Source organism: Lutjanus erythropterus, chromosome 7 (genome assembly GCF_056507025.1).
Source record: "Lutjanus erythropterus isolate fLutEry1 chromosome 7, fLutEry1.hap2, whole genome shotgun sequence".
NCBI lineage: Eukaryota > Metazoa > Chordata > Actinopteri > Lutjaniformes > Lutjanidae > Lutjanus > Lutjanus erythropterus.
Window position 1 is genome coordinate 16563780 of NC_139323.1, and position 27683 is coordinate 16591462.

At 41.1% G+C, this 27683-nt stretch overlaps 1 protein-coding gene across 1 annotated transcript; it reads left to right on the forward strand.

The window, feature by feature from the left end:
- Window positions 1-29: 29 nt before the first annotated feature.
- onecut3a (one cut homeobox 3a) lies at window positions 30-27226 on the forward strand. Its single transcript, XM_084722950.1, has 2 exons — window positions 30-1597; window positions 24852-27226. The coding sequence occupies exons 1-2, from the start codon at window positions 559-561 to the stop codon at window positions 25142-25144; spliced, it is 1332 nt and encodes a 443-aa protein (XP_084579076.1). The 5' UTR covers window positions 30-558; the 3' UTR covers window positions 25145-27226.
- Window positions 27227-27683: the final 457 nt, after the last annotated feature.

Consider the following 27683-nt stretch of genomic DNA (forward strand, 5'->3'; position numbering starts at 1 on the left):
ATTTTTGCTGCCCATGTCGACCAGGACTTCCTGGCAGAAGAGATATTGTATCTCTGTGGGACCTTCCTGGTTGAATAAAGGATAAATAAAATAAAAAAAATACAGGGGCCAGTGACGTCAGATTGGCCCCAGACAGGAGTGCGCGGGTGCGAGGATAGGATACACCACGGGGGCGCGCACATGCGCACAGGCTCGGGCTCATCTTAACATGAGCGCGGGCGCGTCAATATACACACAGAGAGCAGAGCAGCGCTTTGGGTAGAGACAGATAGTGGAGGAAGGTGCTCTACAGTAGCGAGAGAAACCCAGGCAGCAGGCAGGCAGCAGACAGGCACCTTCACACACACTGAGCAGAGGTTTGCAGCGGCGCAGTTTGTGTGGCGGCCGGGACCCGATCTTTTAAAACCATGCTGGATTGACTGCAGAGAGGCAACTACAATCAATGGCTCGGCTTTGAAATCGTTGAAAATTTATTGGAAAGGAGTGTGAGACAGAGCGACAGTGAGAGAGAGTGGGCAGAGTGGCGAGAGAGGGCTGGAAATAAAGATCCTTTCAGCGATGGAGCTTACAATGGAAAACATTGGAAATCTGCATGGTGTGTCTCACTCCCATCAAACGAGCGACTTAATGAACTCCCCGCACGCACGCCAGACGTCGGCGTCGCATCGGAACTTGGTGTCGCACGGACGGTCAGCCATGGTGTCCAGCATGGCCTCGATACTGGAGGGCGCAGGGGACTACCGCACAGACCACGCTCTGTCCGGACCCCTGCACCCCGCCATGACCATGTCGTGCGACTCCGGGATGAGCCTGAGCAGCACCTACACCACCCTGACGCCGCTGCAGCACCTGCCCCCCATATCCACCGTGTCGGAGAAATTTCACCACCCACACCCACATGCTCACCATCACCCGGCGCACCAGCGGCTCGCAGCCGGGAACGTCAGCGGCAGCTTCACCCTGATGAGGGACGACCGCAGCCTCGCCTCCATGGGGAACCTCTACGGCCACTACCCCAAAGACATGTCCGGCATGGGGCAGCCTCTGTCCCCGCTGTCCAACGGGCTCGGGTCCTTGCACAGCTCCCAGCAGACTCTCAGCGCCTACGGCCCCGGAGCTCACCTCTCCAACGACAAGATGATCTCCTCAGGGGGCTTCGAGTCCCACGCAGCCATGCTGTCCCGGGGTGAGGAGCACCTCGCAAGAGGTCTCGGTGGCCACGGGGCTGGGCTCATGACCTCCTTGAACGGCATCCATCATCACAGCCATCCGCACTCTCAGGCAAACGGCTCCATGCTGTCAGAGCGGGACAGGCAGACGGTGGTGGGAGGCGGGCAGGGAGCTGGGTCAGGGCAGGTGGAGGAGATAAACACCAAGGAGGTGGCGCAGCGAATAACGGCGGAGCTCAAGCGCTACAGCATCCCGCAGGCCATCTTTGCTCAGAGGATCTTGTGCCGGTCCCAAGGAACTCTGTCCGACCTGCTGCGGAACCCTAAACCGTGGAGTAAACTCAAGTCCGGCCGGGAGACGTTCAGGAGGATGTGGAAGTGGCTCCAGGAGCCTGAGTTCCAGCGGATGTCGGCGCTCAGGCTTGCAGGTGAGTGAGGAGACAGGCTCCCAACCTGAGTGATGTGAAGGGATCAATTAGAAGTCAATGTGGCGAGACTGTCAATAGCTGCTCAAACAGACATTACTAGAAGTTATTAGTCGATTGTATCGAGTAAAACTTCATCATGACAGTTGGGGTGTTAAATGTTGGGGGGAAATCTATAGTTTGATTGATGCTACAATCCATGAGAGTATAAACAGACGCCGTGCAATACTGTGGATGTGTGATAAACAAAAGAGGGGAGGAAGCATCTGCACAGATGTGTTCTTTACGCATAAGAGAGGTTTTACGCACGTGCAGGGCATGGATACACACATCCCCCTGTCACTCTCTGCACACAAACAAAAACACACAGAGGAAAAGACCAAACAAATGAAATCAAAGCAGGATGTCACCAAAATTGATCACATCTTGCAGCTTAATGTGACTTTAAAGGTAAAACAAATCACTGCAACTCAAATCCACACTTTTTCTTTGTTTTTTATCAAACAAATTTGATGTAATTCTCTGACTGTTACTCCCTCCTGTCAAATATCGCAAACAAGGATCGTCTGAGGCCTGGCCGGAGAGTCGGGGGAGCATGACCTCCTATGGATCAATATTTCAGGTCCAGGCGTCCCCTTTCAGAGTAGCACCCTGATAAATGATCGATTTGGATCTGAAAGACAGACACAAACAGATGCGTCTTTTCTCTGACCTGTGTCGTCTCCCCTACACGCTGGGATATATTTGGTCTCCCAAGTTGGTTTATAGGGCCTTTTTTTCTGAGACAAGGAAATAGTGTTTACTGGGAGGTCATATGTTTGGACATCTCTTCTGCCCTTTGAAATCCAAACAGTGACACAAACTCTCTACATGTTGTCCTTTCGAATGCTTCATCTCTTTCATCCTTAGTTTTGAGTTTTATTACGCACAGATTATCAGACTAAACACTGTCTTATAGGGGTTCCTTTAAAACCTTTATGAGGCATAAAATGCAGGAAATTCCTTTAAAAAAACAAAAAACAAAACAAAACAAACGAAACAAACAAAAAAAACAATAGACTCAGATATATAATTACTTTCAGTTATCACTTATGACCCGCTAGAAGTGTGTGGTGATGGCTGTATCTGCTGAGACCCTGCCCTCTGTGTGTGTGTGTGTGTGTGTGTGTGTGTGTGTGTGTGTGTGTTGTTTTGTTTTTTCGGGAACGAGAAAAAACAAAGTATCATTCTGATGCGCGCAGCTCGAACAAATCCTTCTGATTCTCCCTTTAACCACCTCATTATCAGGACGCAAATGAAACCGAGAGTCGTCGCTTAAAACAGAGATGTTTGAGTGAGAGGTCCCCTCTCCTCTCATTGATGTTTGTGTAAAGGCCCCTGTGTTCAGACGTGCCACGTTCTCAGACGTCAATCAGCTCTTCTGTGTCGTATTTCAGCGAACAGTTCAATTAAGCAGATATAGTGGCATATTTTAGTTCCAGTCGATGCCCTATTGAAAAGCACTTAATGGCATGTAAATTGTTCCTTTGCGCATTTAGTGGGGTTCTGGTAAATAAAGATTTAAACACTCCACAATTGTCTCTTTAAGTGCCACTGCTGTTAAAGCTAATTGGGCTGTGGGGTTTTATATCTTCCACACACCCGGCATCAGAATAAAACCCCCCTGATCCAATTGACATGGAGTGGCACAGTCCTGTGCAGTGCATATTTTAATGTTGGTCAGGTCCAGGGCAGCCTATAAGGTGTAAGATGTGTGTTTGGTTGTAGAATGTAAATTAAGGATGCACTCTTATCTTAATTTGATCTAGTGGTTTAATTATTTTATTCTGAAATACATTTATTACACAAATCTATTGAATATGTTTATTTTTCTGTCTTGAATCAGCACATTTTCAGTGCTTATTGTCTGCTGTGCATTAACCTGCTGTCACAATAGCTCTCTGAGAGAAAACCAGTCGAGCAAAATGACAAATGACTCCTATGTAAATGCACCGAGCAACATTTTACTTATTGCATTTAAAATCACCATTATCCTCCTCGGTGCGCATGTGGGCTGGGAGTAGGAGTAGGAGTTGTGGATGGAGGAAAGGGGGGTGAGGGGGTTGTGATGCTGAAAGTGAGGCTGGGCCATACTCGCTCGGCCACATCAATCAATAAATTCAAATTACTATTCCAAATTCATCACAGTCACACAAATCAATGCAGCTGCCCTGCTTAGCTAATGTGAAAATGCCAGTGTCTGCACACACACATGACAATCCACCCCTGGAACGAAAAACAGAGCAGAGATAGGCCCGTTTAGGGGGGGAAATGTATGCCCTTCACGCTTAACATCTCCCAATTCAACGAGGGCAAAGACCCACAGGCTTCCCCACCTACTGCGTTCCTCATATGCAGACAGGCCCTGCAAAAAGCTGTAACCTCTGCATGACTTTTTATACATTTTCTGAGCATCCTGGCGCATTACTGTAAAAATAAATAGGCAGCTTCATTGTAAAGCAGCGCAAGAAAGAAAGACACAGGCACAGTGAGGGTTTGGGAGGCGTTTAAAGAACGCATTAACGATGAAAACAATTCGTCTTTGCATCTGTGTTGAATTCCACACTCCATCTCAATGTATTTGGTCGGGTCAATACAGCCCTGATCGATAAGGATAGCCAGTGCATCTATCAATTATCCCGCCTCAGCACTCTCTCCCATTGGTCTCTCCCCTGGAGCAGAGGAGGGGGGAGGCGGGCGAGGGAAAAAGGGGGAAATAGGACAGCTGTTACTTAAAAAAAACAAAAAAACAAAAAACAAAAAACAAAAAACGCACACCTCTTTCGTTGCTGTAATAATGTTGCATTTGTTGTGTTTGATCAGCTCTCAATCATTTGTCCTGTTGGGCTTGGGTAAGACATTTATTTGGATAACATTCACGCCTAACACGTCGTTCCAGACAGAAAATATTCTATTATTTACGGTATTTCCTCACAAATAGTCTGCTATTCGCAGCAACATAGTGCACACACATAGATCTCTTCTCCTGCGTCTTCATTCTTGCATGTGACAGCGATGAGGTGCCATGGCATCCCTCAAAAAAAAAAAAGGAAGGAGAGGAAGGGGGGGAAAAGCGCAGTTGGTTTATTACCATTTGAATGGCCGGAGCACGTGCCAGGGTGTGCAGGTCAGGACCCACAGGACACTGGAGGAAAAACATTGTTGGGAATGAGGGTGAGAGGCCTCTATTCATGTTTCAATGGACTACACGCCGTTTACACAGGCCTAATCCTGGAGCAATACTCCTCCCCGTGCACCCACCACCATCCCCCATCCCAGCCACACTGCGCCCTTTCCCCTCCACGCGTCCACCACCGCAACGTCTATTCACGTTCCTCCTCGGTAATAATGTTTTCATTGAGATGACCAGCTGACTTTCTTACAGAATTTGCCTTTAATCTTAGGCTGGAGTCGATCGTTTGAGTTAAACTCAGACTTTTATCTTATTTGGTTGCATAAAACTTATAAAAGCAGAATATTTTAGAAGGATGATGGGATAAAATACAATAGATTTATCTTCTATTGTATGCTGGCCAAAATTATTGGCCTGATATTGGCCTACCACAGCTATATCAGTCTATATTGGTATTAGCATATGTGTTGTCTGGTATGTTTTTAAAAAGATAATGCAGATTGTTTTTATTTTTTTAGTTTTATAGTCGGCATTTTATGTATACTTGACCCTTTTCGTAACTGAAATTGTACCATTTGTGTTTTTTAATTTAATTCATATGTCCAGACCTTTTTTGACTGGGGTGGCCACAGCCAAGTGGGGCACAGACTCAATGCTGGTAAATATGTATACCTCTGTGTATATGTGTATATACATATGCTCTATATGTATGTTACCTAAAATCGTTACAACCTGCTTTTTATTTCACTATACAGAGCTTTTATTTTGAAGGACACATACTTGATTTCTGCAGGTCAGTTTCCAGGCGCTGTCCAGAGTGCTGAAACATGCATCCACCTCCACACTGAACTGCAGCGTCTTCTCTCTGTGCTGAGGACAGTTCAAGGTGGTGAACTGGAGAGTTTTTACCAATACATAGTTAATAGCATTCTTGTAGGCCCTAAACACCATTATTTCATCCAACAGCTTCCACCCATCGATCAATATTACAATCCACAATCGCGTCAATCACACCACCATCCTCCAACACCCTACTTTCCAGCCGGGGTTTCCATTTAAATCACATCTCTAGCTTCTTTTTTTTTCTTGGAAGCTGTAGTTATTTTTATTTTTGGTATCCTCGCCAAAATATCCTAGAGAGCAACACAAAAATAGTCCGGAGTGGTGCTTGTTTTTGGTCATTTAAGCCAGGATAATGGGTTTAATTGGATAGGGCATTAAGATGTGATTGATGCGGGTTAATCTAAAACAGGATTTTTTTTTTCATGGAGAGATGGCTTGATGTTAGCCTGCGAAATGATCGATTGGTACTTTAATAATTGATGTGTGAGGGGAAGATAGGGGGGTAAACAGTGCAGCTGCGGTTTTCAGAGCCTCGTTGTTCGTTAAGCACAGCAACGTGTGCTGTAAGTACTGAGACACACATGTACAAGCATCGCCTTTGAAATCCTCTGGTGGGAGAGCAACAGTCATTTTCTTGAGGTTATACCTCCAGGCTATTTTGTTTAAATCCCGGGGTGCAGTGCGGCTCATTCCAGATGAGATGACATCTCACACGCCTCGCATCATTATCTCGATGAAGAGGCTGGCTGCATGTGGTGGAGACTAAAGTCAATTAATGCAACTTTAAATTTACATAAATCTTCATGTTGTAGGCTGATATGAATATTTAGAATGGGATGCATCATGGGAACTAATATGGAGACTTTTAGAAAAAGAAAAAAAAAACACCTACACATTGGGGCTGGACCATATGGACACAATTAAATATCACATTATTTTTGACAAAATACCTCTATGTTGATATTTATCGATATTGCAACATTATTGTGGGGATGACAACTAAACTATTTAAACAGCTTTTTGATAAATAATCTTAAGTAAAGATAAAGATATAATGACAAAAGTGGCCAAAAATTAGTCAACTTAGTCATAGTTTTTGTCAACTATCAATGAATCTGCAATTATTTTGATTAAATGTCCAACGTCTCTGATTTCAGCTTCTCAAATGTGAATATTTTCTGGTTTCTTTTGTCCTCTAACTGTATATCTTTGGGTTGTGCACACAACAAGACATTTGCCTTGGCTTTTTGGAAACAGTTTTCCCCATTTTTGACACTTATGGTCCAAACAACTAATTAATTAATCAGAAAAAGAAAAAAAAATGAGTGACAGATTAATGGATGATGAAAATAATCATAAAGGCAAATAAACAGCTAGAACAGTCTGGTGACTTCAGGAAATTAAATCACTTTATGTAATGCCAGCTAAGGCTGGGCAACACATCCATATAATATTGATATTCTGATATGAAACTAGATATCATCTGAGATTTTGGATATCATTTTTTCGTCACATGGCCTAAATGTTGTCTTTTCCTGGTTTAAAAGGCTGCATTACAGTAAACTGATGTAATTTTCTGAACTTATCAGACTGTTCTAGCTGTTGTGTTATTTATCTTTGCGATCATTTCATTATCCATTAATCTGTTGATCACTTTCGCCATTAAACAAATAGTTGTTTGGTCCATAAGTGTCAAATGGTCAAAACTCTTTGCCAAAAACCCAAAGTGATGTCCTCAAATGTCTTGTTGTGTGCACAACCCAAAGATATTCAAATAGAGGACTAAAGAAAGTAGGAAATATTCACATTTGAGAAGCTGAAATCAGAGAATTTGGACATTTTTCATTTTAAAAAATTACTTGATTAACCGATTGTCAAAATAGTTGGCCGTTAATTTAATGTAAGACATATAATCAATGAATTGACTAATCATTAACCACATAGTGATTACATCCACATTACTGAGGATTATTCATCAAAGATATTATGGTGGTAATATTCTGTTAAAGTCTCCAACAGGCACCCAAACTGTTGTTGCAATGTTGATACACATTTGAATTAGTGCACATCACCCAGCCCAAAACTCAGCCTTTAAAACCAGGGAAAGACAACACCTATACTATATCACAATATAACGACAACCAAAGTCTAAGACAATATTGATATAATAGCATTAATGGCCAGCTCTGCTCCACATAAACCCTAAAATCTGAATTTGTTCACCTACATGGCTGCAGCTTCTGCTATGACTTCTGCTATGTTATGACTGCATAACAGGACAACATGAGCGCAGCAGCAGCAGCAGCAGCAGCAGCAGCAGCAGCAGCCTGCATACGTGTCGCCTCCCCCGTTCCTTCTCTCCTGTGTGTGTGTATGTGATCGGGATGTAGAGTGCGTCTGCGCCACATTGTTAAGGCCGATCTGGCGAGCCCTGAATCTGTATCGATTTCCATTCCCCCGGCCTCTGCTTTCCATCTCTGGAGCTGCGCCATGCAGCCATGCAACCCCCTCCATCTCCACCATGCAACGCCATTTCTCCCATTAACAGCTCACCCTTCAAGCACAAACACAACACAATGACTAATGAAGGCATGCAACACCTCCCTGCGCGCTCTGATCAAAATAGTCTTAACATAAAATGCTAATTTTACCGTAAAAACAATGTATTAAATCATATAAACATAACCCCTTTTAATCATCACTTATGACCCACTGGGAGTCTGTGGTGGTGGCTGTATCTGCTGAGATCCTGCCTTCTGCTTGCTGTTTTTTATTTTATTTTGCTGTGCTCCAGATGCTTTACCAACCCCCAAAACGTCGGTGTTTGACGTCCTGGGAAAGAGAATCAGCAACAAACGATATTTCTGGTGCGTTTTCGAACAGCTCGGACAAATCTTACAGATCCCACCTTTAAATTTGGGAGGCTTTGGTTGTGCAGACGGATTATAAGCAGCGTGAGACGACTTAAAGTTCACAGACAGTTAACCTCTTTTCGCTCATTATACATCCCACCCACACTGCTCCTCGTCCTGCACACAGACACTGCTCTGGCCAAGTCGACCTTATTATTCAAAATAATGTAATTTTAATAGAAATCAGATTAGCGACAGAAGCAGCAGCAGTCTGCACACCAGTCTCCCACATATCCACACACACATACACACACACACACACACACACAGTCTTTCTGTCTCTCTCACACACACCTCGTTCCAATTCACACGGGGGGCGTGCTTAGCAATTATAAATGCAGCAGAGGTCTGGACTCTGTACAGTCTCGAATACCGTCTCTCCTATTTTAGATGATCAATTCCTGCGCTACTCCGTCGCCCCCTCGCCAAACCGGATCGATAGGAGAGAATGACCTTTAAATCAAATTGCTGGCAGAGTCGACTGAATGCACGCGGCTAGCATCAAAGGGTTAATGGCACTCCCCCTCCCCCCCTTGCAGGCAAAAATACAAAAGAACCCCAAATGTAAGATAATCATAATTAAATGTCGTTATTATTCGTCCTTGCATGCGCTCCGGAGTCAAACAGCTCCACAGAAAGGGATTTTTTAAAAATGTGGTGTAGGTCTGTGTGATGAGCAAACAAATCATACTGTGGTGGCTTTTGACCCGCCACAATTGCAGTGGTTTACATAAGAGCCGAATCAAGTGGCGGTTCCAAAGAGCAGCCTGTTGTGCAATTAAAATGTTGACCAGAGCGCACTCAGCCCGCTGTTACGTAACACCGGGATGCCCCCAAAAAACTGGGTCTGTCTCCGTACGTGCTGCGCGGTTGCACTCACATGAACATGTACCACTGCTTTCTATGCAACTCCTGGCACGAATTACAGCGATATTTTCAGTCATTTAATAGTTGCGAAAGAGCCAGGAGGCCGTGCGCAGACAAAAAGAGACTGGTGGCATATAAAAAGCGTTAAAGAAAACATACAAAAGTATATAACCCACAAATAGTACAACAATGACATAACCTTATAATATATAAAACAAAGGCAACATAGTGTACAGCCGTACAGTAAACAGACGTGGTCGTGCTTTTGTGCAGTATGTTTCCTTTGTTTTTTACGTTGTATGGTTATGTCATTGTTTTACTATTTGTGCCTATATGTGCTTTTTCTGATTGTGTTTTTGAATGTACTCTTAAACACTTTGCGCTTTACTAACGCCTTTGTATGTTTCTTTTAATGTGTTTATATGTCAGGGACTGCACATGGTTAAATCTGGCACATTTACATTAGGGATTCTAGTGCTCGTGTTAATTCATGTCTACTGTCCCTTCTTAAAGGTAGAATCAGTAGTATTTGTCCGAGATGTTCGAAAAAGCACTAGAAAGATAGTTGAGTTTAATTCCCAGGACGTCAAATACCGACGTTTTGGGTTGGTAACACATCCCGAGCACAGTACATTAAGGAGAAAATAAGGAAATACACGCAGAGAGTCTCTGCAGATACAACCACCACCACACACTTCTGGTAGGTCATAAATGATGATTGAAAGGGATTGTATTTATGCAAGTGTATATATTTTGCTTTTTAAAGGAAAATGTTGTTTACCTATCAACTTTCCTTCTAAGCTGTTTTATCCAAAACAGACCTGATGATCCATTCAAGTTTATTTTTTACTAAGCAAACCGTTACATGAGATGCCCACAGAGTGAGAAGCCTGATACTTTGAGAAATAAGTAACTGATTACTTTTTGGGTGGAGAGTGGTTATAAATCTGCGTCCAGCGGCGCCGAAGCAGCAGTGAGGCATGCAGCGGTGTGTCCTCCTGCATACTGGCTGCTTATCTGACGCCCTGACAGGCCATCGGTTATTAAAGGCCCGATAATGGCTTGTTTAATGCGCAGCCTAAGAATACAAGGCAAGGACACTGTCCACGCAATTAACGAGAAGCAAAGGCACGAAGCCAATTGAACACTGTACAAGGTTTCTATAAGAAGTCATTTAATCTCCTGTTAAAACATGAAATATCTCAATTTATGTATGTGGAGGCAGATTATTCCCCGTTTGTTAAATTTTAATTGTGAAAAAACAAGTGTCAATATTTGAAGTGAAAAAGAAGAATGTGATCGTTCTATATATTTCCATTATATCATATAAAATCTTCCATTGCAATTTGCAATTGCAGTTTTACTCGTTGAAGAAAAAAAAAGATTTTGAGAGCCCAATGCATGATTAAATGGGATGTAAAAATTGGCATTATTGCCGTGCAGCCTGTAAATGTATAAAGTCGTTTAGTCTCTTTTTGTATTTAATGATTGATCTCCTCCTGAATCATGTAAAACAAAATAAATAAAAGAGCAGGTAGACAGCTAACCAGGCCTTTCTGAAAAGAAAGCCTACAGATGGTTTGTACGGAACCTCTGTAAGTCTCTACAGCAGGGTCGATCACAACAAAACCGCAAACACACACACACGGACACACACACGCTAGTAGACACACACACGCGGACGGACGGAAGGACGCACACACAGCTTATCGTACCCACAGATGCAACCCGAAACTCCGGTCGGGCAACCCCACACAGATCAACAAAGGAACAAAACGACTGTGAAATCAATTGATGAATGAATCGATGTGAGCTCACACGGCAGCCTTTATATTACATGTTATTAAATATAACGAACAGGCTGCGGCTCATTCTGCAATTAATAATTTGTTTAATTTGTTGCTTTACTGAGCCGACATAGAAAAACGCTGACTGTTGTTCCTGCAGCCAGTTATTCAGGATTTCTGAACATTTAGGAAAACTGTGTGTGTGTGTGTGTGTGTGTGTGTGTGTGTGTGTGTTGATTTTTCTTTTGACATGCAAAAAGCACATTTACTATTACAGATTAAAAAGTTGCAATATTAATAATGTGATTTACACAATGAATTATAAACTGTAAAATTATTACCGATTACATTTCTTATCATATTTTTATATTTATATTATACCACATCTGTTTTTACTGGCCGGATCAGTTGCACGCAGAATTAATTATTAAGATTATTTTGGTACTGTTGCGACATAAATGAATGGATGAATAAAAATAAATAGAAAATAAATAAATATATACTCAAATATTTGGCATTTTGTTAAATGAATTTGATTTGCAAAAGGCGACAAAGCTTCGAGAAAATTAAATCCTAAAATAAAGCCCAATAATAAAAAAAATAAAAAATAAAAAACGGAGAGAGATTAACGTGCTACAGAAAAATAAACACGTTTTATTTATTTATTTATTTCAAACTCATGTTTTCTGTTTAGCGTTGGGGACAAATAAACCATATAAATGCAATCATAGGTCACCGCAATAAAAGTCGGTTTAGAAATAATATTTCTGTTGACTCTGTCTTCAGATGATTGAGTGAGGACTGTATTGAACTGAATCTGGAAAATTCCTGCATATTGAAAAGCTGTCTGTCTCCCCGCGGAGAGTAAACACGATCATCTGACTGCGGATTCTCCTGCGACAAATAAGAAATTAGCGGAGGAGTGACAGCTGACATTTGAAGAATACGAGCATATTTCGATAAAATCATGGGATGTAACTAAATTTGCCCGTCTCGACATCATTAATTGTGTAAATGGAGTATAGAAGAAGGAAAACTTTGACCTAATTGACCTCTGGATATTGGGACAGTCCCGCAAGACAAGAAGTTGGTGATCGAAGAAAAAAGGTGAATAAAATCAGTCACTTTCTTTTAATTCTCTTCCTCCCGTTTGTTTTCTTTGTGATTCACTATAAATGAGCCGCTGGCAGATTTACGCAGCTTTAAAAAGTGTGTAAACTCTCTTCAGCAAATGAAAAGGAGCTTTAAGGGCGTTTGAGTCCTGGCAACGGTTTCACATCCGCATGAAGTCCAGACATGAGGGACTCCTGAGCGGCCACATCCAAAACAGATCCCACAGAGGTCATTTCTTTAAATGTTTATTAATTGTAATTAATTATTTATGAGGTGAATTGAATTCTAGAGCAGTTAAATTGTTTGTTTATTGACATTTTCTAAGTGATAGTATTTTTTTTTCAATTTTATTATATTTGTATATTTTAAAAATTCATACACACTCAGCCAGTCTACAATCAGGACTACATTCGTGAATAAATCTTCTGAATACACTCGTGATACATGACATAAACACACACACACACACACACACACACACACACACACACACACACACACACACACACACACACACCTGTTGTCTGTGGGAAATGAAACCGCAGGCCCGCCTGTCTCCTACAAAATAAAGCATCATGATCATTACCGCTGTATCACGCATAACTGGTCAAAGCAATTATGAATGAAATCAATGATAATCGCAGATAAGAGTATCACTCTAACAATGGAGCCACTCACACAAATAAGTGGCACATGCAGACCAAGGCTGCTATTAAACTGGCAAAATAAATAAATAAATAAATATAACGCAGGTTAAAATTCAGTCATACGGTGCTCTCAATGGCTCAGTGCATTTAATTATCTAAAACCTCATAAGGAGTGTGATCATCACAGGCAGCAGCCTTTACTGATTATTGATTTTCTTTTTTAGCACTATGCAATTTCTTAGGTTTACCACTGGGTTGCTAATAACACGTTAGTGTGAAAACAGCTGAATAAAATTATATTTTTCAGGTGCGTTTTATGCATCTTAAACTGACTGAGAGAGCATCAAATCGTCTGTTCATATATACATACATATATGTATATATTTTTTTCAAATAAAAATGCAAATTCCAGTACATGCATGCAATCTAAAGAGGTAAAAGTAAAATTTTGCAGGCAGCAGGCAGGCTGAGACATTAGCTGAGCGAGGTGGGACGTGGGCGAACAAGGTTCAGGGTGTAACTGAGTTCAGGTTGAGTGTTATTGAAGTGCTGCAGAAGAAATGCCTCGAAGCTGAGTCGCGCAAGAAGGCAAACAAACAAATTGTGTCGCTTTATCAGTATATTAACACCAATTCTCACTCATTACATTAAGGAGTATCGAGCTGGAAGTGTTTTGGGCCTGGCCACAGAGACAGAGAGAGAGAGAGAGAGAGAGAGAGAGAGAGAGAGAGAGAGAGAGAGAGAGCTTGGCATTGCCCTGCAGCCACAGTGAAATAAATGCCACAGTATGCAGAGAATACACACGCTGCTTCCATAAATCTTTAGGGCAACAGCCCATGAGAAACAGCACAGACGTTACTTAATAAATAGACTTGAAGACTAAACATCAAATTGCCCAATCATGTTTCTTATCATCTGAAGGAGAAGAGTGTGAATAGCAAACTGGCTCTAGATTATTAGTGAAGACTTCAGGGCCTATAAATAATATCTCGATATTTTTAGGCTATTCCGCCATATATATCTTGATACAGACATTTTCTCTGAAATAACACACTGTTAGAGCTGGGCAATATGGATTAAATCAAACATCACAATATTTTTGACCAACTACCTCAATATAGATATTTATCAATACTGCTCCAATAGGAATGACCAAGGGTGCTTCCACAAAATATTAACACAATGAGATTTTGTATGAATAGCCTAATCATCAGTAATGTGGATATAATGACCGAGTGGGTGAAGTCAAATAGAGCTACAACTATTTCTCAAATTTAAGTCTCATTATTATTATTATTTTAATGAGAAATGTCCAGAGTGTCTAAATTCAGCTTCTCAAATGAGAATATTTTCTGGTTTGTTTAGTTCTCTAACTGAATATGTTTGGGTTGTGGGCATAAGAAGACGTTGGAGGATGTACCTTGGGCTTTGGGAAACATTTTCTGACATTTTATGGACCAAACGACTAACTGATTAATCAAGAAAATGTGATTAATCTATAATGAAAATAATCATCAGTTGCAGCCCTAAAGGCATATAATAGAGCAGCTAGAACAGTCTGTATTAGTTCAGAAAATGACATTACTTTACTGTAATGCAGCCTTTAAAACCAGGAAAAGACAACACTTATTTCATAACATACTAGGCCCTCGACTGATACCAGAGTTTTGGGGCTGATACTGACAAAAACAACTGATATTGATATACTGTCCGATATTTTACAGTCCAACACTGAACTTCATCGGCCAAAATAGCATCAAGCCCCTGAAACAGTAAAACTGAATAACTATTTTATAAAATAAGTAAACAGAAACACAAATAGAGTTAAATATATAAAACCAGTGACAAGGTTTACAACACACCTGTATCTTTTCACTATAACCTGCTACAATGTGTCTTATATCCCTGACAAATAAAAATACAATTTAAAAATACAGAAATTAATTACTTAAACTTGAATTAAGATGAAAGATCAAATAGGTGTAAAGCAAACAAACAAAAAACTTAAAATAAAAGCAAAAAACACCAAAGATGGGACAGCATATACACCAATACTGATACAGAAGGATATAGCTGTGGCAGGCCAATATTGAGCCGATAATGTTGGCCAACCAGAATATCGGTCAGGCAAAGACAATATCTAGTCTCATATACGGATATGGATATAATATTGATATATATTGCTCAGCCCTAGACAGGGCTGCTTCCAAACAATAATCGGGCTACACTGTGTGTGTGTGTGTGTGTGTGTGTGTGTGTGTGTGTGTGTGTGTGTGTGTGTGCGCGCGCGCGCGCATAAACTCGCTGAACCGTAACCGGTAAACATGTTTATTGGTAAATTAATTAAATGAGGCACGTTGACCTGGTCTGCTGTACAAACAGGGCTCCAGGAGTGCATTTCAAAGCCAGAGAGGAGAGTTTGGAATAATTTCAGATGCAGATGTGTAATCATGATTTCATAAAGCACTACAGGCGCAATATTAGGCCGTTTGACTTTCTCATTATGAGCAGGAAGGGCAGCGATGATCAATAAATGATTAATGCTTGAGAAGGACTCACACACATCTGCAGGGGGACAGCTGGAGGAGGACTGCGAGGGACAGACAGCAGCTGGAAAGAAAACATAAAGATAGAAACAGGTGATGATCTCCTTCACCAAAACGCTCCTTCTTAGATTTTTAGAAAGTCGGATCATCATGCATCCTTCCTTGGTGTGTTTTCGCGTCTTCTCCTCCACCCCTTCATGAATCTCCCCCTCCAACCCACACCACCCCCTCCGAGGCATAATTAATTGGACGAACTGAATTTCACACACGAATTATTCACGAATCTATCGATCGATATTGAACACCCAGGGCCTTTCTCTTAACCTCGCTTGGTTTGTCGTGAAGCAAAGAATATTAATGTCATCAGTAGAAGAGAAATAGAGCCCAAGTTATACACCGATTTCAGCCGAGCAGAAAGGATAAGTTGCAAAAATCATTCATTAATAAAATCACCATAAAAAAATAATTATTAATAATTAATAAAACAAAGGTATAGGGGGGGAAACTGTAACAGAAGAACTCTAGGTCAAAATACATGTATGAGGGCTCTTTTGAAAGGCAACATGCTCACTTTGTGAAAATGTGTGTATTTAGTACGGGGATAAAACAGACATCCGCTTGTGTTTTAGGTGCTCGTCTTCATTTTTGATCATCAATGAGACCATGCTCAATGTTGCAGCCAGAGGCGGATCTAGATGTGTGGCATGACAGCTGCCACCTATGCTCCCACCCAAGTTTTAGACAATCAAATAAATAATATTTAAAAAAAAAAAAAAAAAAAAAAAAAAAAAAGATCTGTCGTGGCTGTTAGGAAATTAACAAAACCGAAACTTCAATGTCTGAGGGCAAGTGAATACAGCAGGTTAGCTCCACTAGTCCCTGAGCAGGTAACATCTTATCAGGCTGTCAAATTTACAGTATTCATTCAGATTATTTAAATAAATAAGATAAAAATCGTAAATTAACATAAATAATTCAATTATATGTTCTGACCACGTTTGTCTCAATGATGTGCTTGTGTTAAATGTTTAATGTTAAATAAAACAGTTTATTTCTATTAGATATTTCCATTAAATGTTTTAATCGTGCCTCAATAACAATGTTTTGAGTTAAAATATCTCCATGTGGGAGCTTTCGAGCAAATATTGATATATATCATTGTTTGTGATTAAATTGGCAATATATATTTCTGCCACTCATTCAAGACTCCATGCCACCCCATAAATATGTTTTTTTTACATCCGCTCCTGGCTGCAGCTATGAAAATCACTCAATTTTAGACCTGTGGGTCAGACATTATTGGAGCCTGAGGGTCTTCTGGTGTCTTCAAAATTTAACTTTAACCAGTGAACCGCTGATACAGTGGATTTTAACAGGTTAAGAGAAAAAGAAAGGTCCATCCAGAAGGCCCTTGAATTGACATTCATGAAGATTAACTGAGCTTCTGCTTTGTATTCATGAAGAATATTAGAATATCCTACAAGGCAGGTAGGTTTTGGTTTGGGGGGGGGGGGCACATATGGAGTGGAGGGTCAGGGGATCCTCCCCCAGGAAACTTTGACCGTCAAACACTTAATTTCCTGCATTCTCCTCCTGTTTTATAGACCCATATATTACGTTGCATCACGAAATCAAAATTCAGACACCAGAATAAAAGAATAAAACTCTGTACTTTAATATTTTTATTGGTAGGGACAAATGCACGTGTTCTAAATATTGAGGGGGGCGTGTCCCTGTGTCTCCCCGAAATCTACCCCTATGATATTAGAGTTAATAATATGTTAAACTAAGCAGAAAAACAATGAAACCCACGTTGATCAGTTTTTGTATATTTTTGAGGAGCCTTAGGGATCCATTCAAAGTAGGTCAGCTACTGCATGTTCACAGCTCCATAGAAATCACATTTATTCCTCCCTGCCTGTCTGCCCGTGCAGCTGCAGCAGCAGCAGGGTGTAGACTACACCTCAGAAAACACTCAACACACCAACTAACCCAGGATTTCTGCTCTTGTCCGGCTGCTCTTTGTGCATGAGTTTATGTCCGTCTCTCTGCTCGGTGCCTACTGTAGCTCTAAAAGCTGCAATGATCGATTTTTTTTTCTTTTCTACGCTGAGCTTGGTTCAGTAATCAGGGCCCCCTTCCTCACCGATCGATCGATATTGATTACTAAATCCAGCGCCTGTAGCAAAGGCAGCGCGCTGTGGCGCCCCCGTGCAGCCGGGGCCACGGCGAGAGCGACACCTGCCGACCGAAGCTGCACAAAGCAAGCGGTCGATGGGGTGGCAGAGACGTGACTGAGAGGTGGAGAGAGGAGCTGGGACTGTCTGAGCCTGTGGTGGGTGCACATTAACACAGAAACACGACTTTTAGGTGCTTCTTAGATTTCAGGGTCCTTCTCAGCATTTGTCCCCACCGATAAAAATATGAAAGTAGCAGAGGACTTTCATTTTGATGAACCACTCGCCTAATATAATAATAATAAATCTTATTTGTATAGCACCTTTCAAAACATGGTTACAAAATGCTTTCCAACAGCAGAATAAAAAGAGAATCAAATAAAATACCGTATAATAAACGCATTATAAAAGAACATGCAAGTAAGAAGAAAATAGAAAAGGTATAAGGTATAAAACTAATGAAACAATAAAATAAAGACATACACCATAAGGAATTTAGTTAAAGCACATTTTGAAAAGGGAGTTTTTAAAGAGATTTAAGCAAGGACAAAAAACTTTAACTTGCCTTCCTGCATTTTTTTCCACTATATTTTGAAATGTAGGAAAGAAACAGGAAGATTTCCTGTGTCTCCTCAAGTTTGAAATGAAACCTACACACTTGGTGCTTCTTGCACACCGACAGAATAATGGATGTAAAATCAGATTTTTGTCTCTTTAATCTTATTTTTGAGGGACATAAAATAGACCTTTTTTTTTTTTTTTACAGAAGCCATATTAAGTAGCATAAGCACAGGTGTTACCAATGATACTAATTAAGGATGTTGATTAGTATCATTAGTAACACCTGTGTTTGATTTACTATTTCATATGAGAATGACTGCAGTGAAAAAGGTCCATGACATCCCTAACACTGTAAGTAAAAACACAGCTGTTACGTTATCATGGTTTTACCCAGCATACTACTTGGAGTTCTTTTTTGGAAGAATTTGCTTTCTGTAACTGCATAGATTCATGTCCATTTTACTGCTTGAAAACACTGACAATGACAATGAAATGTAAAATGTTCTCTACGTAAAGAAAATCATTAGATCAAATCAGTAAAATTAGCAAATTTTTTTATATTTTTAAAGCTCTTTTCATTCATTTCCATTTAAAGGTGCAACAATTAGTCGTTTGATTACTCATGTGAAAGAAAATCAGATGCCAATTATTTTAATAATCAATGAATCATTTCATTTTTCAAGCAAAAATGTCTTAAAGCCTCTTAAATGTAAGGATTTTCAACTTTTCTTTGTCAATTTTGAGAGTAAATGAGTCTTTGGATTTTAGACTGTTGGTTGGACAAAAAAATAGCAATTTGAAGACCTCACTCTGAGAAACTGATGTGCATTTTTAAGTTTTTAAGTTTTTAATTACATTTCATAGATTTCATATTGAGAAAATAACCAGCATATTTATCAATAATGACAATTTTTATGACAAGAGAAAAAATTTATGTACGCAAAATCAAACACTTCATATTTTAAGGTATATGACTACAATGCTTATAAGCATACCTGCTCAAGGTCCCACACATCCAGGCAAACACAGATGACAAAGGTCAAGAACTGCAGGGAAGTAACGACATTCAGGCCAACCAGAAGCTGCATAAAATAAATGGAAACTCAGTGTGGATTTCAATATTGAGATGATAATAAATCTATATTGATAACAATATTAACTGTACTGCTCCAGCAAGAAAAACAGGGGAAGTTATTCTCAAAGCAAAGTCCGAAATGAAAAACTCTCTGGCAGCAGTTACTGTAAACTAACACACATGTAATGAAGAAAAAAATCAAAATGTAATGTAATCAAAAAAATCTTAAAATGTGTTAAACAGGTAGTAGTTTCACCTTTTTCAATAATCAGAGAATTCACAAAGAGCATCCCAGAGACTCTGCAGTGTTGTGATGTTCCCACAGATGTTCAGTGAGGTTGAGGTCTGCTCACTGTGTGGACGTAAAGCCGTGCATGTCAGCAAGACATGCTGCTACTTCTTGGTCTTCAAACAGGCCTTCACTGCAGGTTCAGGCTCACTGTCCTGCTCTGAAATGAATCCTCTTCCACACAAGTGAAACCCAGAGGGTCTGGCACGTCTTTGCTGAGTGGACATACTCGCTTCGTTTTGGTCAGTGGGGAGTTGAGGCAAGTACAAGTCCCCCAAACGTGGAATAAGTAGCAAATCCTCACATGTGGACCCATTTTTAAAATCACATTGGCGCTCATAAGTTTTGTGTTTGCAGCCATAATGTTTAAGCTGTTATTTATTAACAAGAATTCTCTGAAATGTTTGTTTTGTTGGGTAATTGATAAATCCTAGACGTTACTTTGTTGTTGAAGAAATGTTTTGTTCCTTCATCAAATCTCCACATTCCCAACCATGTTATGACTGAGTTTCACAAACTAAAGTATGTATTATTTGCTCAGCTGGTTTTGTTTAATGAATGCAGATGTTTTTCTGTTTTTTTAAAGATGTCAGAACAGTATAATGGTTGTCAGTTAGGGTTAGGATTAGGGAAGAGATATTTTGACCACTGAGAATGCAGAATCCCTTCTGACACTTGCAGCATTGAAACTGGAAAACCAGATTAAAGTTTGATCAATGATAAAACACAAACATTTCCACACTCATGCACAAAACTCTATAGCTTATCTTTCTTTATATTTTACTACTTGCTATATTTACTGTTATGCACCCAAACACCAAGGAAAATTCCTTGCATGTAAAAACCTGCTTGGCTGATTCTGATTCTTCTAACATAAACACTGCATGCATGATATTAAATATCTCACCATATAATTTAGCCAGTGTCTGGATTTTAGGTAGTTATATGACTAAAAACAATTCAATATATATTTGAGAAGCATACATTTTGCATGTACATGCTGAATGTTTAGTGTCAAACACTTGAGAAAACCTCAGCAAATGATGTGTGGAAAAAGTCAGATATCTAATTTTCATGAAAGCTTTTCTCAAAAGTTGGATGCCTATCAGCCACAACTGATTTATGCTTGTGTAGAAGTATGAGCTGCATATTTTTAAACTAATTATAAACATTTCTTGATAGTGGACTCAGATCAGAATGTGTTTTCAAAGATTGAGTTCTTGTATTGATCAATCTATTTTCTAATAAATCCATCTTATGAGTCGGCCTGGAAATGCCAGATAACATCTTGCTTGGTGTGTGGCTGTACGGATAGTATCACTCAAAGACATGCAAGTCTTGTTGTGTCGTGTTCTGCTGCTATATTTAGAGCAAGACAACAATAAATGCAAGAAATTATCATTTTAGTTAGAGCTCAACCAATGGTATTTTTAAGACTGATACAAGGGGAAAAACTCACCAATGACACAGATGTGGTGGCAAATATAGTACATTTTTCAGCTGGAATGAAAATAGACCTTTTCTATGTGGAATGTGCACCAATTTTGCACCCATATGACCATGCAAAGGTACTCAGAAGGCTGCTTTTTAAAATATTCTTTAACATGTGAAACCATTTATTTAAAGAATTTATAAAAAATAAACAATGCAGTCCAGAACAGGGTCCTTTTCAGTGTAATTTGATATTTTTTTTTGTTTATTTTCCTCCCTCTTTCCTCTCAGTTTTGCTTTCTCCTTCCATATACCACAGTCAGAAATTAGTAAATTAAGTGTACTTCTATTTTTCTCTACAAATTCTTTTGTAAACTTAACTGCCATGTTATGACGCACATGATTGCTCTAACTTTGTACACGCTGGGCTATGGGTGGGTGTTCTTATCATGTGGGTGGGGGAAAAAAAGCAAGGGGGGGTTGGGCATCTGTAATAGTATGCTAAATGTTATCTTGATCTCCAGTACAACTGTCAAACAAAAATAGCTAAATAAACATCAGTACAGTATAGTATCAGTTAACTGCTGATGATTGTAATACTATCAGTCAATTTGGGGCAGACTGTAAAACAAGAGGAATAGCCTCTCAGCTTCTGTCTTACTCTTGTCCTCATAAATGTTTTCCATTGTGCTGAATCTAAATCCTTTATTAGTTTTGTAAAAAAAAAACAGCAACAACAAAGTTTTCATACCTGAAAACATGCCGATACAATATATCTGTGATAGGAAACTTTCAGGCTCATATTGGCTGATAATGACTGCAGGCCTCATTAAAGTCACCGATTCCCTAACTAATTTTTCAATGGTTTGTCCCGTTTGTCTTGTAGTGTTCAACCTACTGAGACAGAACTCCTTGCGACAATGTGAAAAATTTCACCTTAGTCCAAATGAAAAAGTTACATCATCCTCCCGCTCTTCCTCATCATTATGACTACCGTTAACCCTACAATAAATCAAAGCATTATCTATGATAATACACATACTGTTGGTACAAGCATGCATTCAGACAAATTTGTAAATGGAACATTAGCATGTGTGTGTTTGTGTGATGTACATATAAAGCTGCAGTGTTGACGTGAAATATGAATATGATGGATGGGCCCGTGTGCAGGTTAGACATCAGTAGTAAACAGATTGGACTGCAATGGCTGATCAATGGGCTCTGTTCCACTGTAATTAGACACACAGCGCCACTGCTTGGCTCCAGCCACTTCAGCATAATCACAACCTCCACCCCCCCTCCCCAAACACACACGCTATCCACACTCTCATGCAAGTAGAACATAAAAAACTCTGTCCTTAAATGTAGCAAGACACACAAACACACACACACACACACATACATACACACGCAGCCTGAGAGTGAGACATTATTGAAGTATGAAAGTATCAAACAATACCAACGGCAGCAGGTGGAGACCCCACAGGGATGGCATCTTTCTCCCTCTTTCTCTCGCCAATTTGCTCTCGTTTTATTGAGACAGTAGGGAAGCTGAGAGGGGACACGCAGGCCGTTCTGGCAGGATTTCGATCCTCAGCCAGCAGGGGAACATGTGGCTGCAGAGGTGGTGCCTTAACCTTACACACACACACACACACACACAACTCTTGCTACATCATCTCTGGGCGCTGTTTCTGCCTTTTTTTCTCCTCTGCACCTGTCTGCTTCTTTCCACCCGTCTCCTACAAATACTTTGAGTTACACCACACTTACCCACAATACAACATTCTATTAACTATTAATTTCTGTGTTCGCTGCCTACACAACCCCACCACCCCCTTGGACCCCCTCCCAAACGTAAAACAGAGTACACTTGGTGTGTTTTCTTTTGAAAATTGCTCTGCGTATGGGAAGGGGCTCGTAGCAGCACCTCTCGAGTGTTTGTGTTTGGGGAGGGTGGGGGCAGTGGGTTATAAATACCCTCTCAGAGCTCAATAGAGTGGGCTCCAGTGGGCTCTGTTTGAAGTAGCAGACTGTAGACCTGCTGGGGGGGATTCTGACCTCAGTCCCTACAGAGAACCCCCCAATTCCTACAGCAAAGTCGGTCAATATCTCTCTTTCTCCTTCACTCACCACCCCTCCCTCCTCTTCTCTTCTCAGCTCCTCTCTTTGGCTCTTATACATACATACACACACGCACACGCACACGCACACACGCACACGCACACACGCACACTTTGTCTTACTCCTCCACCTTTTTCTGTTCTTTTCTCTCCAACCTTTTCTTTCCCTGCCCCTCCTCTATCTCCCATTTCTACACACACACAAACACACACACACACACACACACACACACACACACACACACACACACACACACACACACACACAAAATGCTTACTTTTGTGCAACAGTCACTCAGTCCCCCATTGCGACTCAAACTGCATTAATATTGAATCAAACAGCAGTGTCTCCAGCTAGCAGGCAACAGCCAGTCCCACACCCTCCCCTCCTCACCCCATCTTTCTCTCACCGCAGGCTGGCTCCCTGTCTGCACTCTGCAGGATGGAAGGAATATTCCCACTGGGCAGGAGGCATGGATTAGCTTTAAATCAACTTTAATATGGCAATAGAGATGGAGCTGTAGAATCTCTGCCGCTGTATAAAGTAGTTTTTATGTGTTTAACTATTGGCTAATGATACATTTAGTTACTTTAATTCCCTCCACCTTCTGTCTTTTGTTATTTAAAGGAGAAATCTGACACACATGCCATGTAATTTATCATAAAATGACCATGATATGTTATCAGTGATTAAAGAACTACTTTACCTCTCTGACACCAATGCTACAGCCACGGTATCGTCTTTTGAAATTTCTCTTTGGAGCCGGGATAACTGTTTTTGTTTAATGTTAGAGTTCAAATTAATGCATATTGTTCGTTGAACGAGTAATAGTCTGTTTATGAGTTGAAAAAAAAAAAAAATCAGTAACAATCTTTTAAAAGGAGTAGATATTCAAAATGGTTAAATTAAGCAATATGTTAAAGAAGTTGGGCAGAAAGTCACTGAACTCCAGCTCCAGAGTGTGTATTTTCAGAGTAGTGGGCTTTTGTTTTCAGGATAATGGGTTTAGCCTTACATTGACAGCCAATTGACAGTGATAAACAGCTGATCAACTTACAGTAGTGGGCAGAAGGGGACAGGGGGAAAACTTGCTTCAAATATAGATTGCACAATAAAAAGGATTTCAACCTATTTAATATATGTCTATGGTTCTGACTTCAACACGCAATTGCTACTTTTTGCCCCTTACATTAGAGTTAAAATCAATACCAAATGTTTGTGGAATGAGTAGGTGTTGGTTTATGAATAAAAAAAAATAATAATAAATTTCCTAAGGGGTAGAAGTTTATAACGGTTAAATTGAGCAATTTGTTAATGGAGTCTGGCAGCTACTAAGGCAGGCAACCACTGAACTCCAACTCTAGAGCGTGTCTTTTATAGGACTTGTTGTCACTTTTTATTGTCAAATTACAATGTTGCACTCTTTGCACTCCTGCAGTGTTCCTGCTGCCTAAAAGGAGGAGGTGGGGGGAAACAACTTGCTTCAGCCACAGACTGTACATTAAATAGGGATTCAACTTATACACCATCTATGTGTCTAACGTGCTATTTGGACTGCAGTACTCATTTTTGTATGTGTATTTGCTACATATTGCTCCTTTAATCATGAAAATATGTCACTTTTGTGTATATTTACCTTGCTTTGTGTTCTCTTTCCCCTCTTTGCCTCCCACTCTCATCCCCATCCCTCCCACCGCTGCCATCCACACCAAGCCTGCAAGCGCAAAGAACAGGAGCAACACAAGGACCGCAACACAGCGCCCAAGAAACAGCGTCTGGTCTTCACTGACCTGCAGCGCCGCACACTCATCGCCATCTTCAAGGAGAACAAGCGTCCATCCAAGGAAATGCAGATCACCATCTCCCAGCAGCTCGGCTTGGAGCTCAGCACCGTCAGCAATTTCTTCATGAACGCGCGCCGCCGCTGTGTGGACCGCTGGCACGACGACCACGGTGCCAGCCCTGGGCAGCCAGGCACATCCGCCACCACCTTCTCTAAGGCCTGAGAGGAGGAGAGGGCCTTCAGAGGGCCGGGGGACCAGGTTGGAGCGCCAGGCAACATGGGAAATTGGCTGTGAAACCTGGCCTGGACCGTCTGAATGTGTCCTCTTTCCTGATAAAAATCCTTTGTGCCATGCAATCATCTTTTTTGTCAGTCAGAATCTCAAGCGCTCACCTGAAACAAGCATAATCTAAAAAGGTGAATCGTGAAGTCAGGTCCACTCTGCATTACTCACACAAGGACAATCATTGATTTTGTCTTTTTTGAAAGAGAATCATTTTGACAAAGAGACACCAAAGATTTGATGTTTTCGTTGGACGGTACCAGACATACATGCCAGCCGGCCTCCTTCCTCCACCACCCAAGTAGCCACTGAGTCTGCTTCTTTTCTCCCGACTCACCTCCTTTGTGTCTGCCTCTTTAGTCTCATCCCCTCTACGCCGGCACACGGAAGCAACAAGGGCGAAAAGAACGGCAATAAATCTGACAACCGAACAGCACATAGCCTTATTATCCGAGCCCCATCCTGCACACACAAGGCCGTCATAAAGAAAACAACGCAGCCTATGAAAAAAACAACAAGGCTTTCCAATTCTCCGCCTCTACCTCCCCCCCACCTCCTCCCGTAGTCTCCTTCATTCCTCGGCCAAAGGTATTCCCTGATGGCCAGCCATTTCAGAGAGCAGCTCAGCCTGATCATACGGCAAACTAATGAATTGAAAAATGAATCGATGCAGACAGAGAGAGCGGGGCCTTGACCCCTCCTGAAGGTGAAACTCAAGACGCTCGGCAGTAGATACTCAGGTCTTCCAGGCCCAGGTCTATATTTTTTGCACAGATGTTGGAGGGCCTGTAGGGAGACGTGTCATTGTTACTCTTTTGCCCGAGCCTAGAGTCTGTGTTTCTCTGACCAAACAGGAGAGGCGGGCAAGATGTCTGGACATGCTCTTTGTTCTGCTGGGAGCTTTTCCTCTGATCAATAACTGAGAACCAAGCGACGACGACAACACGCTTGGGCATCCAGCCAACTACATTACAGCTGCATATGAAAATGTAAGAGGAGCACATGGAACCCACTGGAGATGGGGACACAAAGGCCTCATAACAGCAACAGCAGCACACCTCTCCCTCCCCGTCCGGTTCTGCCCGCCCACGCCAGCAGAGCAACAGTGCCCCCTGCTGTCGATAGCAGAGACCTGTATCTGGCAGAGCAATGGGGCTCAGAATGGAGGAAGAGGGGAGGGAAGAGCCACTAGATGCTGAGGAGGAGAAGTCATGGCACAACACATTCAGGCCCTCACAGCTCTTTGAAGGCAGATCAATAGCTAACCATTATCCTATTGTTGTTCCTCATCCAACCAGCACTGGTGAAGCCGGAGGAGGGGGATGGTTAAACTGAATGAAGCTGAAAACGCAGGGATTTAGCAAAGGCAGGGATTTATTTAGCCAATCCAAATCTTGAAGAATCCATAAAATACAGAAATTACACACAGAGGGGATAGAAAAGTACAACAGAGTAAAAAGTAACACTGAGACAGACACATTTGAGGTGCAACGGAGGTTTGATTTATTTTGGGAGGCTTCATATTTTGTCATTCTTCCATTCTTCCATTCCAAAAGGCTCTCGACAGATGTGATTCAAACCAAATCTTCTGGTTATTCCCACACAAGGGTTATCAGTAGCTAACCCAAAGCTAACCACCACACTCCAGCTGTCAAAATGCTACAATAATTAGTGCCAATGCTTACTGCCTTAATGCCAATCAAAGAATATGGTACTAGGGTTCACACACACAGCTACAGTGCGCCCCCACTGACGACGGGGCGGTGTGTGCCATAGCAACCAACAATCAGCTTTTAACTGAATTAAAAATATACTTTTGTAGTAAAAAAAATGAAAAAAGAATCAGATTTTAAGGCATACAATAACCAAAACCTCAAACGACAAAGATACAAATACAAAAACGAAAATGTCTCCAACACATAACTGGACACATTTTGAAGCAGAAGGAAAAAAAATCTCTCATTCTATCTTTGGTTCTCTACCTCCTCTATCCCTCTAACCCCCCATTGCCCCCCTCTCTTTCTCTCTTCCTCTCTATATTGATGCGGGTATTTAATTAGTACCATAGACACAAAGTTTCTATTTCTTGTTACTATTGTGCTCTGTTGTGCATAAGTAAGGCACCTTGTTGATAAATCAAAAACAAAAAAAGGAAGGACTTTTTAAAAGGAAAAAAAGGAGGGATGCAAGGACCGAGGCCAATGAAGGATGTATTTTTTTTTTGCATTCTGTGTGAATATAGACTCGGACAAGACATTTTACCGTGAGAAAGAGGAAAAAAAAAAAAAGAAAAACAGGGAGCTGCTGAAGAGAAGAATACATGATGGGACTCTCTTTTGGCATTTCATGTCAGAACTGTGGTACTTCTCAGCCCCCTTTAAGCTGAGCCCCAAGAAACGGGGTAAAAACGGATGGGGACAAAACATGACCTCCAAACGTCCTGGCTGATTCAGTGTGTTTTACTGGAGGGTGGGTAGGG

What these genes read in the sequence shown, in the direction of transcription:
- onecut3a (XM_084722950.1), top strand. Translation starts at nt 559, where the DNA reads ATGGAGCTTACAATGGAAAACATTGGAAATCTGCATGGTGTGTCTCAC. An exon ending in GTCGGCGCTCAGGCTTGCAG is followed by an intron (nt 1,598 to 24,851) that starts GTGAGTGAGGAG and finishes ATCCACACCAAG; the next exon opens with CCTGCAAGCGCAAAGAACAG.